This window comes from Phyllobates terribilis, unplaced genomic scaffold, assembly GCF_046119375.1.
Source record: "Phyllobates terribilis strain yellow unplaced genomic scaffold, ASM4611937v1 Scaffold_5__5_contigs__length_657084704, whole genome shotgun sequence".
Classification (NCBI taxonomy): Eukaryota; Metazoa; Chordata; class Amphibia; order Anura; family Dendrobatidae; genus Phyllobates; species Phyllobates terribilis.
Window position 1 is genome coordinate 5,064,959 of NW_027362765.1, and position 17,115 is coordinate 5,082,073.

Here is a 17,115-nt window from a genome sequence, read left to right on the forward strand (position 1 = left end):
TTTCAGAAATACTGCTGATACCACTACGTCACTAGAAAGTCAGCGGGAACTTAAGGAGATAATTGTCAGGAAGAAAGGGTTTAGGTTCATGGAGAACTGGGCTGACTTCTCTGTCGGCTACAGGCTGCACCTCAATGGGGAGAAAGCAGATGTGCTGGGGAAAAAAAATGGTCAGATGGATGGAGGAGCTTTCAAACTAGGATCTGGGGGAGGGAGGGTAGCCGTGCAAATAAGGGGGTAGAATAGACAGAGTGAGACATTCAAGGAAAGTAAGGAGGCGAGTAGCAGTAATAAATGTGCTAATAGTATTAAATGTCTGCAGGCAAATGAAAGAAGTCTTGAAAACAAAATGAATGAATTAGACTCTTAGGTCAGCCACAGATTAGAGAAACCTGGTTGGATGAAAGCCATGACTTGGTGTCAAACATAGATGGTTACACTACATTCAAATGGATAGGAAAGAAAAATAGGTAGATGGGTGGGTATTTTCGTTAAAACCAACTTAAGACCTCAAGCTCAATGACGACATGGGGGGCAGTTTCGACAATGTACAGCACACATGCCCAACTCTTGGTGATTATATTTGACCCACGACACCAGAACCACCACACCTATGTGGGGCCATTATTCTGCATGGAGGACTTTGTGGGATCCATTTTACTGTATGGAAAGCTTTGTGGGGCCAATCATACTGAATGGAGGACTTTGTGGGGCCCATTATTCTGTATGGAGGACTATGTGGGGCCCATTATACTGGACACTGGTTGGTCCACAACTTTGTCCAAGTTTTTCATTTTGGCCCTCTACATGTTTTGAGCTTTACATCCCTGATGTAAAGTCAGTATGGGTAATGTACATGGAAATGGCAATAATGGAAAGCTGCTAACTGGACTTTGCTACAAGCCTCCTAATATAGCTAAACATGAAGAGGATGATATGCTGCAACAAATTAAAAAGGCAACAAAAACAAGTCATGGTCAAAAGTGTTGGATCCCTTGAAATTGTGCCAGAAAATGAAGTAATTCTCCCAGAAAATTATTGCAATTACATGTTTTATTATACACGTTTATTTCCTTTGCGGTTATTGAAACAGCACAAGAAAACAGAGAAAAAAAAGGCAAATTGAACATAATTTCACACAAAACCACATAAAATAGGTCAGACAAAATTATTGACACCTTGCCAAAATTGTGGGTAAACAACTCTGTTTCAAGCATGTGAAGCTTGTTCAAACGCAATTGTGGCAAGTAACAGGTGTGAGCAATAAGAAAATCACAACTAAAACCAGATAAAAAAGGGAGAAGTTGATTCAATCTTTGCATTGTGTGCATATGTGTGGCACACTAAGCATGGAGAAAACAGAAAAAGGAGAAGAGAACTGTCTGAGGACTTGAGAACCAAAATTGTTGAAAAATATCAATAATTTCAAGGTTATAAGTCCATCTTTTGAGATCCGGATGTTCCTCTGTCCAATGTGCAACATAATCAATAAATTTACAAACACATACAGTCAAATATGGTGGAGCTTCAAAGAGGTTTTGGGGTTGTTTTGCTGCCTCAGGTCAGGTACCTTTACTGTGTGCAAGGAATCATGAAATCTGAAGATTAGCAAAGGATTTTGGGGCACAATGTAGTGCCTAGTGTCAGAAAGTTGGGTTTGCGTGCTAGGTCATGGGTCTTCCAGCATGACAATGACCCCAAACATACTTCAAGAAGCACCCAGAAAATGGATGGAAACAAAGTGCTGGACAGTTCTGACTAGCAATGAATCCGGATCTAAATCCCATTGAACACCTGTGGAGAGATCTTAAAATTGCTGTTTGGAGAAAAACTTTAAAATTTGAAAGTCCTCAGTGGAGGATACCATCTTTTCAGTTAGCCATTAGTCAGTAAGCTTTCTAGACTACTCAGGTCTTTCATCAGGCATAGTATAACACAAAATCTGAAGAGTCACATATTTATACACAACAGGGCACAGGAATAATGCAATAGATAAGACAAGTGACGTGAAGCAGAACTATCAGTTTCGGAAAGGGATAAGCAGTTGTGGCGGTAAATATGTGTGGACACAAGTAGATCTATTCTTTTTTTCTTTTTTTGGGTGGTGATGAGAATTCATCCTTGTTTTAAGTTTTTGCCTGGTCTCCCCTACATACAGACCCCCAGTTGGACATTTGCTACATATAATTAAGTACATTACATTAGTTGTGATGCAGCTGAAAGTCCCTGGGATCTTGTGGTCCTGATGTGAGTTGGGAATCTTTATCTTGTCCGTGGTCATTATAAATGGATGGGTTTTACGTACACAGTTGGTGAGGATAAATTTTGTAAGTTTCACCACAAAGGTGAAACTATCCTCCCGGTCAGTTTGCTTTCCCTCCCAGTACCTTTTAATTCTAACAGTGATGAGTTTCTGGGAGATTATACTTGTTCCTTTTATTTTTGGTTCTCCTTAGCTTGCCTTCTTTGCCCTATATGAATGTGTTTTTGTTTCTCATTCAGAGTTTTCATATTTTACTTCATACTTTCCTTTCCCCTTGTTGATAGTGTGTTGCAGCCTCCTCTCTGGTTCCTCAGGAGGTATGAGAAACTCCTCAACGGCTTATTAGTTAGTTAGGTGTGTGGTGGCATTTTTAGTTGTGCAGCTAGGTTTTTTTTCTAGTTTCTACAGAGACTAGTTGGGTGTAGTTGCGGCATTCTCCCCTGTGTGGGTTCTCTGGTGGCTATCAAGATGCGCTTTCTGGTTAAAACATTTCCCACATTTTGAACATGAAAAAGGCTTCTCCCCTGTATGAGTTCTCTGGTGCTTATCAATATCTGATTTCTGGTTAAAACATTTCCCACATTCTGAACAAGAAAAAGGCTTCTCTCCTGTGTGAGTTCTCTGATGTTTGATAAGACTTGATTTCTCTGTAAAACATTTCCCACATTCTGAACATGAAAAAGGCTTCTCCCCTGTGTGAGTTTTGTGATGTTTGGTAAGAGTTGATTTCTCTGTAAAACATTTCCCACATTCTGAACAGGAAAATGGCTTTTCTCCTGTGCGAGTTCTCTGATGGTTGATAAGAGTTGATTTCTCTGTAAAATATTTCCCACATTCTGTACAGGAAAATGGCTTCTCCCCTTTGTGAGTTCTCTGATGTTTATTAAGATATGATTTGTGTCCAAAACATTTTCCACAATCTGAACATGAAAAAGGCTTTTCCCCTGTGTGAGTTCTCTGATGTTTGGTAAGATTTGATTTCTTTGCAAAAGATTTCCCACATTCTGAACATGAAAATGGCTTCTCCCCTGTGTGAGTTCTCTGATGTACAATAAGATTTGATTTCTCTGAAAAACATTTCTCACATTCTGAACAGGAAAATGGCTTCTCTCCTGTGTGCGTTCTCTGATGTATACTAAGATATGATTTCTGTACAAAACATTTCCCACAATCTGAACATGAAAAAGGCTTCTCCTCTGTGTGGTTTCTCTGGTGCTTAAGAAAACTAGATTTCTGGTTAAAACATTTTCCACATTCTGAACATGGAAAAGGCATCTCCCCTGTGTGAGTTCTCTGATGTGCGATAAGATTTGATTTCTCTGTAAAACAGTTACCACATTCTGAACAGGAAAATGGCTTCTCCCCTGTGTGAATTCTCTGATGTGCGATAAGATTTGATTTCTCTGTAAAACATTTACCACATTCTGAACAGGAAAAAGGCTTCTCCCCTGTGTGAGTTCTCTGGTGCCTAACAAGATCTGATTTCTGATTAAAACATCTCCCACACTTGGAACAAGAAAATCTATCCTTCGCTGTGTGAATTTTTTGAGGTTTAAGAAAAGACTTTTTGAGAGGAAAACTATTTCTATATTCTGAACGTGAAAATGGCTTCTTTGCTTTAGAAGCAGTTTGTTTTTTAATGCTTGTTTTGTGACTTTGATTTTCCTTAGTAGTCGGTAATGAATCAGAAGACAGGACCTGTATCAAAGGATCAGATGACAGATCTTTGCTGTGAAGGGATGATGGTAAATCTGGAGAAATGTCATTCATTTCAATTATATCCTGTTGGATCTCAAAATTATCTGATTTGAAAACTGAAAATGTCAGCTGTCCCTCTGATCTCCTGGTACAGACATCTGCCAAGAATAAAACCAATTATTATTTTTAATAAAAAATCCTTGAATTTTATATTTTTGAACATTTCTACTTAAACTCTCCATAAAAAAGGCAAGTTATATAAAAAAAAATTCACTTATTCACCAGGACAATGACTGTCTAATAGGAAACTTCATAGGATGGATCAGTAGAGCGAGTTCCACTGTTTTTTCATTCTGCCTCCAAAATATGGAATAAAAAGCCACCAAACAATGTTATGTAGGCGAAAATAATACCAATAAAAACTTCTACTTATTTGACAAAAAACAAGTCCCCACTCAGATCCATCATCTGTCAATGGAAAAACAGAGGTTTCCATATTACTAGTGGCTCAAAGGCTCTTGAAAAGCAACATGGCTTCCATAAACCAATCCAGCAATATCCACTCTCCCAAAGTCAGATCTCCCCCTCACTTCTGAGCTTTGCAGTAGTTTATGTGCCTAAGTCACATTCAGCATCCATGTATTTGGTATTACTATAATGAGAAGAACACACTTAATTTACGGTGTGTGTCTCCTGGAGCACAATCTGGGCACTATGTGTTGGGTAATAAAATAGCATATTTGCAATTTTCACTCTCCAACATCCACTGCGTGCTAATTTCTGGAGAGTGACTGTAGAGTCAAAATAGTCACTTCTCCTATAAATTAATTCACTGAGGGTTATAATTTCCAAAATGGAGTCACTTTATGGGGATTTCTACTGCTTCTGCAAAAGGTGTGTCCCAACTCCTCTGGGACGTCTACTTCTCCTCCTGCTTCGACTTGTGTGAGGTCTACTTTTGACACCAGAAGCCGCCTTATTCATTCTGCAGGCGGCGCTGGTGATGGAAGACACGTCAGAACCAGAAGCTCTGCGAGGCGCAGGCTCTGCGCAGCCACTAAGATTAGGGTTGCAGGGACCAGTAGTACCATCCAGTTTTGCAGTATGGGTGTGTGTGCTGTCCAGCTGGAATAATCTGCTCCCTACTTCAGCCATTTGGAAAGCACCACACCCTACTAAAGCTGGAAGCATATTGCCGGAAGCTGCCAGATACAGCCTTGTTCTCCTCTGGTTCAGTCCTCTGTGCTCAGCTCCCGGCTTGTGTATTTGTTTCTGTTGTGACCTCGGCCCGTTTACTGACTACTCTTGTGTCTTCTGATTTTGTATTTTCTCTGCCCTCCTGTTCTGACCCGGCTATCTGACTATTCTTCTTCCCATGTCACTCCACAGAACAGCAGGTAACACCGTGGCCCAAGCCTAGGGGTCTCTGTGTAAGTCCAGATCCATGTAGAGAGGTTAAAGGGTGATGAGGAAAGTAATTTGTGAAATATGTAAATGGGGTAGTTAAGGCAAGCCTGTTCATGGTAGCCATCTTTTCAGCTTCCATGTGACTATGAACAGTGCCCCCAATACATTGTGTCTGCAAACTATTCCAGCAAAATCTGCATTCCTAATAGCTAAATGTCGCTCCTTCCCTTCTTAACCTGCCATGTGACCAGACAGTAGTATACAGCTGTATATAGGGTATTGTCAAATTCAAAAGAAGTTGGAAAATAATTTGTAAGGTCCATTTGTTTCTTATTATCCTTTGTGAAAAATTTCAAAGTTATCACCACATAAAGTGACAACTGTCAGATTTGAAAAATGGGGCCTGATCATCTGCACATTCTGCGTACGCTGTCATTTGGCTTTGTAGTTTACAGACCTGGGCAGGTAACGGTCAGCATCATCTAATCCCAGGGGGTAGGTGGATCCTCCAGGTTGTAAGTTCTATAGAAAAGGGCTTTCACAATTTCCCAAAGTAATCTGAACATTTTCGGACGGAGGAGAATGTTGTGGTCTAGCGGCAAAATGGTGATCACACGATTGTGATACAGCTGGACTACACAAACGATAAAGCAGCCACAGCCGGTGACTGAGAAGAATCTGTGACTTCTCAGTATTCAGTGATTACTACTCACCTGGGTAGTCATATGTAGGAATCTCCTCTTTACACCGCTCATCATCCCTCACATATGTGTCTGTAGTATTACTATGGGTCAGATCTTCACCCTGAAACAAATATTGTAAAAGTCACAGACAGATGGAGAAGTCACATCTATGATTGGCTCTAATCCTGCCATCTCCACCGTTCTCATTACACAAATATAAAACATAATAATGGTGGATAAAACAAGACTGAATCCAAAAATACAAAACCTTTACAGCCGTCTACACATCATAGGGGAGATCTCATGACTCCTTCTCTCCATCTACCTGATGATCCTGAGGAACATTGGGATCTTCTTGTTTACAGTCCTGTGGAAGAAGAGGACGGTGACATCTCTCTGGTGTTGTCCTCTTACTGGATAGATCTGGAGGAAACACATACAGGGACTGAATTCATTCTTTACATACAGATAATTATAGGCCGTGTGTATTTAGTCCTGTCTATTACCTGGTGATGTGAGGGGCTGGGGAACCTCCATCATGACGTTCTTGTATAGATCTTTGCGTCCTTCTAAATACTCCCACTCCTCCATGGAAAAATAGACGGCGACATCCTGACACCTTATAGGAACCTGACACACACAATGATACCATCATCTCCCCGATCCCTTCATAGTGTTACTGTATAATGTCCCATCATTCCCAGCAGTGTCACCTCTCCAGTCAGCAGCTCAATCATCTTGTAGGCGAGTTCTAGGATCTGGTCATTGATGTCCTCATGTATCAGGGGGTGAGGTGGAGGCCCCGTGATTAATCTCTGGTTATGGAGAGACACAGTAATAAATCTCACTCCAGACATTTCCAGAGTTCTCACCTCTCCAGTTCTGTCCATCTGTTATTTCCATAGATAAGAATGATGTAATGTGACGTCATCAGAATCTCTCACCTCTCCAGTAAGCCGGAAGAGGATCTCTAGGGTGAGGTGTAATATCCTCTCCGCCATCTTGTCTCTGTCCATATCCATCTTTGATGGGTAAATCAGAAAAATTTTCTTATATAGAAGATCTTCACTGAGAGGATCCGATATTGTAGAGACCTGAAGGAGAAAAAGATAAGCTGATGGAACATTAAAAAAATCCTGTGTAATAATACAACTATTGGAGATAATGAGAGGAAACATATAAGGAGATTTATTATTTTACAGTATTTAGTTTTCTTCTTTATATCTAGTAATAAAACCTTTATATTTTAGGACACATACAACAAGCAGTTTCTTCCTTGGAGTCTGCAGCTGAATAAGTTTCTCATAGACGCACTGTCAGGGAAATATTGAGAAAATATTAACAATTTCTCCCAAACCCCTCTTAAACAGTGTATAATATTTCGTCAAACCCCATTAATGCGGATACCACATCATAGTATAGAGCAAGTATATATACAAATTGAAGAGAGGCGACACCTACTAGCCTCCTGGATGGTATTCAAAGGTAGGAATTCAAAAGTGTGGAGATATGGTGACACTGGTTACTTGGGTCTGCAGAAAAGAGCAGAGAGTGGCAGACTCAGAGTTAACAGCTGAGAGGGACTGTAGAGGCAGAGATAGACCGAATAGAGCTGGACGTAGCATACCTGTGACCCCTAGTTCCTGGTTATAAGGTGGTACTGCACGTAGTGGCTTAGAGGAACGCGGTGTCCACCGCTAGTTCCTGGTGCTGTGAGCGTTGTCAGGGGCAGGATGGTATCAGCTGACCAATTGCCACCAATCCCGCAGTGCTGTGTAGTGTGCACTTCGGAAGTGCACGTGTGACGTCACCGGAAGTGACGCGTTGCTCCCAGGAAGCTGTGCGTTCCGCAGGCTGGTGTAAATGCGTTCCAGTGAGCTGGAAGTTTGAGTGCCAGGGAGAGAGAATGTGGGTTCCACCAGTATAGAGCATAAGACCCAATGGGCATGAGGCAGAGCCTTTGTTGGAGTGGAGAAGGATCCAGGAGAGGGGACAAGAGTGTGCCAGAGAGGAATAATCTGCAATAAAGGATACAATATATGAGTAGGATATGGAGATCAAAACATGTATATTATTGACCTATTCAAATTGAAGACCACATTTCCAAATGTCAAATACATTTCAACATAGGGTCACATAAGATCCCTGGGTGACAAGTTTCTCTATACCAATTGTTCAATGAGAACCAAACTCCAATCATAAAAAAACCTTATATAAAAAGCCAGTAGTTCATAGTCCCTATTAAGGCCTTTCGACTCTAAGAACTGTAATTCATGAATCCAGTAGGCTTATCTACGTTTGAGAAGGCTCACTCGGTCGCTTCCCCGACGTGGTGTCAAAACTTGTTCCAATAACTGGTATTTGAATTGAGAAATACTATGTCCTGCCGTGATAAACTGTTGGGGAATGGGTAACATTAGGTTTTTGCACCAAATTGTGGACTTGTGCTTTGAAATCCTATCCATTATGGGCTGTGCCGTCTCCCCCACATAGATTCGGCCGAATGCACATTTAATAAGATATACCACATATGAACTGTCACATGTAAAGTACCCTTTGATGTTGTATATTTTGCCAGTTTGTGGGTGATGAACAATGCTACCCCTGAGGACATTGTTGCATTGACGACATTGGAGACATGGGAATGTGCCCATTTTGGGATTCTGCAAAAAACATTGTTTAGGACCTAGGTACGCTGCGCCCAAATCGGCACATACCAGAGAGTCTCTAATATTGGTTGCTCTCTTAAAACACGGTAGGAAGGGTTGTTGGAACGCAGGGATCGTGGAATAACCGGTTTGTAAGATGTTCCTGTGTTTCCTAATGGTTTTATGTAAGATGTAGGCGAAGGGGTGTAACGTGTGAACAAAGGGGATTCTGTCCTTCTGTCCTGTTTGGACGATCAGTTCTGGAATTCGACGCCTGGGGATGCAAGAAGCTAGGTGGATAGCCTCGTTCAGTGAATTTGGTCGACATTTCTTATAACCTCTGATTGCGGATAGTTTCACTGGACACAATCCGTTTGACCCTCTGAAATCGTGATGTAGGTATAGATTTCTTCATCGACCTTGGATGATTGCTAGAAAAGTGTAATAGGCCATTGAGATCGGTGGGCTTGGAATAGTGGTCAGTTAGGTGGCCCTGTGTATCCTTGATCACCATGGTATCAAGGAAACTAACACGGCTTGAATCATATGTCATGGTGAAGCGTCTTGAAACCACAGACGTTTAATGTTGTGGGATTGATTGCATCAGATAAATGTCTTCTAATACATTTTTTTTAGCGACTCTGACGTGCATCCCACATATTATAGTTTACTCACTATACATTCTATTAAATGCACTGCTCAAAAAAATAAAGGGAACACTCAAATAACACATCCTAGATCTGAATGAATGAAATATTCTCATTGAATACTTTATTCTGTACAAAGTTGAATGTGCTGACAACAAAATCACACAAAAATCATCAATGGAAATCAAATTTATTAACCAATGGAGACCTGGATTTGGAGTCACCCCCAAAATTAAAAGTGGAAAAACACACTACAGGCTGATCCAACTTTGATGTAATGTCCTTAAAACAAGTCAAAATGAGGCTCAGTATTGTGTGTGGCCTCCACGTGCCTGTATGACCTTCCTACAACGCCTGGGAATTCTCCTGATGAGGTTCCGCAAACTCCTGGACAGTCTGTGTTGTAACATGACGTTGGTGGATGGAGCAAGACATGACCCAGCTTTCGTCCTTCTCCATCACAGCAACATCCCTTTAAAAACATATAAAAACTCGATACTGAGACTCTTGATCACGTCTGCTAGAGCATGTATTCCCTCGCTATGGAAAAGTAACACTATCCCGACAATCTCACTATGGTTCTCCAAAATAAATGAGATTATGTTAAGGGAGGAGCTCACCTACACGATCAATAACTCCCATGATAAATTTTATAAAACATGGTCCTACTGGAGTTTAAATCTTCCGCTGATAACTTTCCCCTATGAGGTCAAGGTAAAGTCTATACTTCAGGAGCCTCTCTGACGTTACCCTAACCCTTTTACCCATACATCCCTTCCCCCACTTCCCTTTGTCTTTGTGTATATTTGTGTTTTTGGTTTTAACTACTCGTTTTTTCTTTTATAACCCTTATTTGTTAACCAACATGAATATGTAATGACTTAATGTTTAAGTCAGAGTCACCACGCTGGTATATCCTAAAACACATTGAACCAATGTTCTACCAGCGACTCTACTTTGGATTGTGTTAACTTCTTTCATTTTGTTTTCAAATGTTTTGGAAATACTGGTTATTGTTATGGTTATGTGGTCATGTTTGACCTACTACTTGTTGCACAACTAGTACCCGGCGTTTGTATTTGTATTTCCTTTTCAAAACTTAATAAAGATAAATTTATGAAGGATAACCAAGTCACAATGCGTTTGATATTTGTTTCTTGAAAAAAAAACTAGGTGAAAGTTTTCCGCCTTTTTGGATACAAAACTCAAACAAAATATGTAAAAGAATTTACAAAGTCTGGAGGATGGATCTCAGACATCGAAAAAACTAAGTTTGAAAGAGATATCAAAGACGAGTCAAATTCAATTTACACATGGAAATGAAAAACCAAGAGCTACTGTTCTGAAATACAGGTCGCACAATAAATTCAAAGGAAATAGAGGAGAGCGGAGGTCAGCTTCACAAATCCTAATGTGTCCATGGGTTCCTCTAATTATAATTCTCTGAGGACTTATCTGATGTATCAGTGGGATCAACTAAAGACAGATGGAACAAAAATAAATTCTCAAGTATTCCCCACAATTCAGCACAAAACAACAGGCCGGAAGAAAGCTCAAATGTGACCGGACATGTGCGTTCCATGCTGGAGTGCATCACGGTCTCCTATCTGCGAATGCGCATGTCCGGAAGCATGCGTTCCACGCCGGATCGCATAATGGTTTTGGATTGCAAAGATCAACATAGAAAAGTCCTATCTCTGAGATCAGCGTCATGGGAGACTAAAAACAAGTATTTCACATCCTCCCATCATGCAATAGGCACGTAGATCTACTTTATCACTACATAAAATATGGGATGATGGCCCACAGTATATTCCTAAATGATCGCATTAGACCCCCATTGCATAATTAGAGATACACAAGGATCATCACATTTGCTAGTTACTAAATAGTATATGTAGGATATAACTGATAAGAAATAATTCTGATATAGAAGCTCAGATATCTCGATGACGTACAATAATATGTGAACTCCAATCACTGGGAACTGAGTAGCAATGAATAGAGTATAAAATCCAAAATGTAATCCGGAATGGGGCTGTATTCACACAAAACAAGCATAGGAAATTGGCTCATTCAGTCCCTTAGGGTCTAGTCAATCCAGTCTGGAAATCCACTCACTTTCCTTTTTGAGGATATATCTATTGTGATCACCTCCTATCACATTGGGTTTAACCACATCAATGATACAAAAGGAGATGTCTCTGGTTTCACCTCGATGTACACTATTCATGTGTCTCACTAATCGGGTGTCCTGACCATGGCATATGTCACCCAAATGCCCCCCACCCTACTCCTAGACTCCCTCTTGGTCTTGCCTACATAATCTGTCCAAACACAAAAAATAAAACAAGAACCGGCAACTTTGTACGGGGAAGACAATTGGTCCAGGAATAGTGTACCGATGTCATACAATAAAGAAGTACGTTTTACGGACCGGTGAGTGCTACCCTTTCTTCTTATTTGCTTACATGTTACCTACATAATCTAGGGGGCAGGTGCATGTGGCCATATATACAAGTCCTGAGGTTTTACAGTTGGAATAACCCCTCTGAAAAAAGTTTTTACTCGTGGAGGAACTCGAGAAAGATTTACATGGTCTCATCCAATTACATGTACAACATTCTCCACATCTAAAGAAACCACAGATTCTTCTATCTAGCCAAGTCCCCTTGGGTGCAGTTTTTTGGTAGAAACTATGCACTAAACGGTCCCTAATTGACCAACCCTTTCTGAAAGTTATTGTGGGAGTAGATCACACAGCACCCTCCGAGCTGGGTCGGCCACAAGTATATCCCAGGTCACTCTGATTGTCATAAGTTTTTCTTACTCGCGCTACCCCATCTTTTTCTTGGTCTCTTGGTTAGGTATGGAGGAGTCTGTTTCTCCCATTTTTCTGCAAACGATGATGTGGAATCCAAAATGTACCATGAGTACCCTATAATCCCTTAATCTGGTGTTCAGGTCTATTGCCAGTATATTAAAATCTGTGACATTATGGCAGTACCTTCTCAACCATAAAAATTGACCCTTGGGTATTCCTCTTTTTATGGGGATGGGGTGGTGGCTATTCCACTTCAATAGTTTATTAGTGCTTGTAGGTTTATGGTAGATGAGTGTTCCTAGGGTCCCATCCCGTTCTATCTAGATTAGTACATCCAGGAAAGTCAACTGGTTATAATTAAACTCCGATGTAAATCTCAGGCCGACTCTATTGATGTTCAGTTCTCTGACAAATTCAAAAGATTGTTCACTCGTCCCTGACCAGATGATTAAAATGTAGTCTATATATTTGTACAATACCCCAATATATGAATGCCATCACTTATGATCATCCCTGAATATTGTGGATTCCTCCCACCAGCCAAGGAATAGGTTAGCATACGAGGGGGCACAAGGGCTCCCCATCGCAGTACCACTGAGCTGGTGGAAGTACTTGCTGTCAAAAATAAATAAGTTATGAGTAAAAGTTAATTTTAGAAGATCCTCCATGAAGTCATTATGTCTGCTACACTCTATTGATCTCGATTTCAATAAACGTCTTACTCCTCTGATACCATCATCATGCGGTATATTACTGTACAAAGCCTCGATATCTAGTGAGGCCTGCTCCCCTACATGCATGTATACATGCTCGAGGGTCTACATGTAGGGGAGCAGCCAAAGGGAAAACCAACTCCAGAGGGATTATTCCAACTGCAGGACCTCAGGAGGTACTGGGAGAACATTACACTGTGTGGGGGCATCATACATACTAAATAAGGGACATAATGGGGGCATTACACTGTGTGGGGGGCATCATACGTACTACATAAGGGGCATAATCGGGGCATTACACTGTGTGGGGGCATCATACATACTACATAAGGGGCATAATGGGGGCATTACACATACTACATAAGGGGCATAATAGGGGCATTACAATGTGTGGGGCATCATACATACTGCATAAGGGGCATAATGGGGGCATTACACTGTGTGGGGGGCATCATACATACTGCACAAGGGGCATAATGGGGGCATTACACTGTGTGGGGGGCATCATACGTACTGCATAAGGGGCATAATGGGGGCATTACACTGTGTGGGGCATCATACATACTACATAAGGGGCATAATGGGGGCATTACACTGTGTGGGGGCATCATACATACTACATAAGGGGCATAATGCATTACAATGTGTGGGGCATCATACATACTGCACAGGGGGCATAATGGGGGCATTATACTGTGTGGGGGCATCATACATCCTGTATAAGGGGCATAATGGGGGCATTACACTGTGTGGGGGCATCATACATCCTGCATAAGGGGCATAATGGGGGCATTACACTGTGTGGGGGCATCATACATACTGCATAAGGGGCATAATGGGGGCATTACACTGTGTGGGGGCATCATACATACTGCATAAGGGGCATAATGGGGGCATTACACTGTGGGGGCATCATACATCCTGCATACGGGGCATAATGGGGGCATTACACTGTGGGGGCATCATACATCCTGCATAAGGTGCATAATGGGGGCAGTACACTGTGTGGGGGGCATCATACATCCTGCATAAGGGGCATAATGGGGGCATTACACTGTGTGGGGGGCATCATACATCCTGCATAAGGGGCATAATGGGGGCATTACACTGTGGGGCAGTAAAGGGGTCCTGTACTATGAGAACAATACGTTTCCTCCCTTCCTGTCTCCATAGTTGGGTTGTATGTATCTATTACAGGAAACAGAACAAAAACCTTATGATTCTTATAAAGGGGCAACACAAGACCCCAAAAGAGTCTCCGTGCTGAAGGGGTTAATGCCCCCTGCGCCCAGTAATGGGGGGTCTCCACATACCTCCACCTGCAGAGCCGCCACCACATATATGGCTGCTCTGTGCGCACAGGAGCTGTGATGAGGTCACAGGAGGGGAGGAGTCAGAGGTCACATGATCAGGGGCCTCAGTGGATGCAGGACTCTGCTGTGCTGGTTGTCATGGTGCTGGATGAGCTGAAGGTTATGTGTGGGGTCAGGAGGGGTTTACAGTGTGGATGTAGCAGAGCCGCGTGTGTACGAGGTGTACGGAGCGGAGCCGCGTGTGTACGAGGTGTACGGAGCGGAGCCGCGTGTGTACGAGGTGTACGGAGCGGAGCCGCGTGTGTACGAGGTGTACGGAGCGGAGCCGCGCGTGTACGAGGTGTACGGAGCGGAGCCGTGTGTGTACGAGGTGTACGGAGCAGAGCCGCGTGTGTACGAGGTGTACGGAGCGGAACCGCGCATGTACGAGGTGTACGGAGCGGAGCCGCGTGTGTACGAGGGGTACGGAGCGGAGCCGCGCGTGTACGAGGCGTACGGAGCGGAGCCGCTCGTGTACGTGGCGTACGGAGCGGAGCCGCGCGTGTACGAGGCGTACGGAGCGGAGCCGCGCGTGTACGAGGCGTACGGAGCGGAGCCGCGCGTGTACGAGGCGTACGGAGCGGAGCCGCGCGTGTACGAGACGTGCGGAGCCGCGCGTGTACGGGGCGTACGGAGCGGAGCCGCGCGTGCACGAGGCGTACGGAGCGCAGCCGCGCGTGCACGAGGCGTATGGAGCGCAGCCGCGCGTGCACGAGGCGTACGGAGCGCAGCCGCGTGTGTCCGAGGCGTGCGGAGCCGCGCGTGTACGAGGCGTACAGAGCGGAGCCGCGCGTGCACGAGGCGTACGGAGCCGCGCGTGCACGAGGCGTACGGAGCGCAGCCGCGTGTGTCCGAGGCGTGCGGAGCCGCGCGTGTACGAGGCGTACGGAGCGGAGCCGCGCGTGCACGAGGCGTACGGAGCGGAGCCGCGCGTGCACGAGGCGTACGGAGCGCAGCCGCGCGTGCACGAGGCGTACGGAGCGCAGCCGCGCGTGCACGAGGCGTACGGAGCGCAGCCGCGCGTGCACGAGGCGTACGGAGCGCAGCCGCGCGTGCACGAGGCGTACGGAGCGCAGCCGCGCGTGCACGAGGCGTACGGAGCGCAGCCGCACGTGTACGAGGCGTGCGGAGCCGCGCGTGTACGAGGCGTACGGAACGGAGCTGCTAGTGTACGAGATGTACGGAGCCCAGCCGCGTGTGTACGAGGTGTACGGAGCGGAGCCGCGTGTATGAGGTGTACGGGGCGGAGCAGCGCGTGTACGAAATGTACGGAGCAGAGCCGCGCGTGTACAAGGTTTACGGAGCGGAGCCACACGTGTATTAGGTTACGGAGCAGAGCCGCGCATGTGTACGAGGCGTATGGACTCCGGCGATGACACCGCACCTTTCCAGGGACATGACAGCTGATCAGTACAGCTGTCACGTGCCCCTAACAGCCACAGGTGCAGTTGCGATCCATCCATGGCTGTTAACATGTTACAGGGAATTTGTCACCCCTGGGACCTATCTGACCTCTAATATTGGGATCCAGGTGATAGAAGTATGAATCTATACTCACCTGTATGTCCCATATTAGAGGTCTACTTGCTGTGTAATAGCTTTTTATTAAATTAGTTTTGGCAAGCTTCACGCCTATTAGCTTCCTTTCCTTATCCCCCCTCCTCCCCTGCTCGTCACAGGGGCCTGTGACGTGCAGTTCCCGGCCGGATCCCGCGCCTGCGCAATTTGCCCTGTATGGACGGCGCTCTTCTTCCTGCCATCTGTGTAGCCAGGTGGAGCAGGAAACTTGTGCGCAGGCGCCGGTGAGTCACAATTGTGAAATTGCACTTTTTTTGCAATTTCACCACACTTTGAATTATTTTCCTGTTTTCCAGTACACAATATGGTAAAACCAATGGTGTTGTTCAAAAGTACAACTCGTCTTGCAAAAAACAAGCCCTCACATGGCCATTGACGGAACAATAAAACATTTATGGCTCTGGAGAGAAAGGGAGCAAAAAACGAAATGGAGAAGCCCAAAGTGGTAAAGGGGTTAATATCAAATAATTATAAAAAAAAAAATAGAAAAGCGTTAGAAAATATTTGTTTTTATTTCTTTCATATAGGAATCGAAGAAAACCGGCGTATGGATCTTTTCCAGCCTGGGTGCCGGGTTATCTGGGCCCATCCATCCAGTGTTGTTCATATGGTGCGAAATCCCTTCCCAGATCCCCTGAATTCCTACCTGGGATGTAAATTCCCTCAGGACCGACCCGCTGAATTCACGTCTTATCAATGAACATTTACATTTTGTTCATATTTATCCGGAACTTTTCGAAAACCGTTTAAATGGTTAACATTTCTGATTAATTCTATCATTTATTTCAGTTAAATGTACAATATAGATTTTTGGCAATGTTCACACTCTGCATCTGAGGCTGAATGGTCCACAATGTACATTATATAATCATTGTCATAGATCATTTTATAGAGAAATTCATAAACATTTTGAAATATAATAAATAGATAGTGTGGAGACATGAGGGTCAGTGGGTGGTCTCATCTTTAGAAAACCATATGGACCACGGCTCACCCCACTGAACGCCCGCTCTCCTTTCCCGTGGACACTACTCAGACCAGACAGGGTGAGGGTAACACAGTGCGCCAATAACTTATTGCACCAACACCAGCCGGTCACATACAGTACAGCCCCAGCAAGTACATAAGATTGTGCAGATGACATAATCTCACCTTTCCGCTGGCTCTGAGCAGCTGTGACTTTGGAGCGTCCAGGGCCGACTATCCCAACTTCTGGCCGGCAACCAGGGAGGAGGTAGCGGCAAGCTTAGGAAGCTGAGTGAGTGCAGTGAGGTACATAGCCAGGTGACCTGATTGTCTCAA

General features: G+C 43.9%; 2 protein-coding genes across 3 annotated transcripts in view; both read right to left on the reverse strand.

Annotated features, from left to right (window-relative positions):
• Window positions 1–17,115, reverse strand: part of LOC141271711 (uncharacterized) — a 254,208-nt gene that overhangs the window by 189,217 nt on the left and 47,876 nt on the right. The gene's annotated exons all lie outside the window — the stretch shown is intronic.
• Window positions 1,036–14,271, reverse strand: LOC141271709 (uncharacterized). 2 transcript variants are annotated; one of them, XM_073681797.1, is made up of 9 exons: window positions 14,197–14,271; window positions 7,679–8,069; window positions 7,513–7,583; window positions 6,996–7,145; window positions 6,765–6,866; window positions 6,558–6,681; window positions 6,377–6,474; window positions 6,082–6,172; window positions 1,036–4,119 (listed from the first exon to the last, which is right to left on the reverse strand). In XM_073681797.1, the coding sequence occupies exons 4-9, from the start codon at window positions 7,071–7,073 to the stop codon at window positions 2,675–2,677; spliced, it is 1,938 nt and encodes a 645-aa protein (XP_073537898.1). In that variant the 5' UTR covers window positions 7,074–7,145; window positions 7,513–7,583; window positions 7,679–8,069; window positions 14,197–14,271; the 3' UTR covers window positions 1,036–2,674. The 2 variants fall into 2 exon arrangements, with proteins under 2 accessions (XP_073537898.1, XP_073537899.1); XM_073681798.1 differs by lacking the exon at window positions 7,513–7,583.

Coding starts and splice junctions, on each gene's coding strand:
- LOC141271709 (XM_073681798.1), bottom strand. CDS start 7,073: ATGGATATGGACAGAGACAAGATGGCGGAGAGGATATTACACCTCACC. Junction 6,867..6,995: donor TCTTCCGGCTTACTGGAGAG/GTGAGAGATTCT, acceptor CTCCATAACCAG/AGATTAATCACGGGGCCTCC. Junction 6,475..6,557: donor CCAGCCCCTCACATCACCAG/GTAATAGACAGG, acceptor TGTTTCCTCCAG/ATCTATCCAGTAAGAGGACA.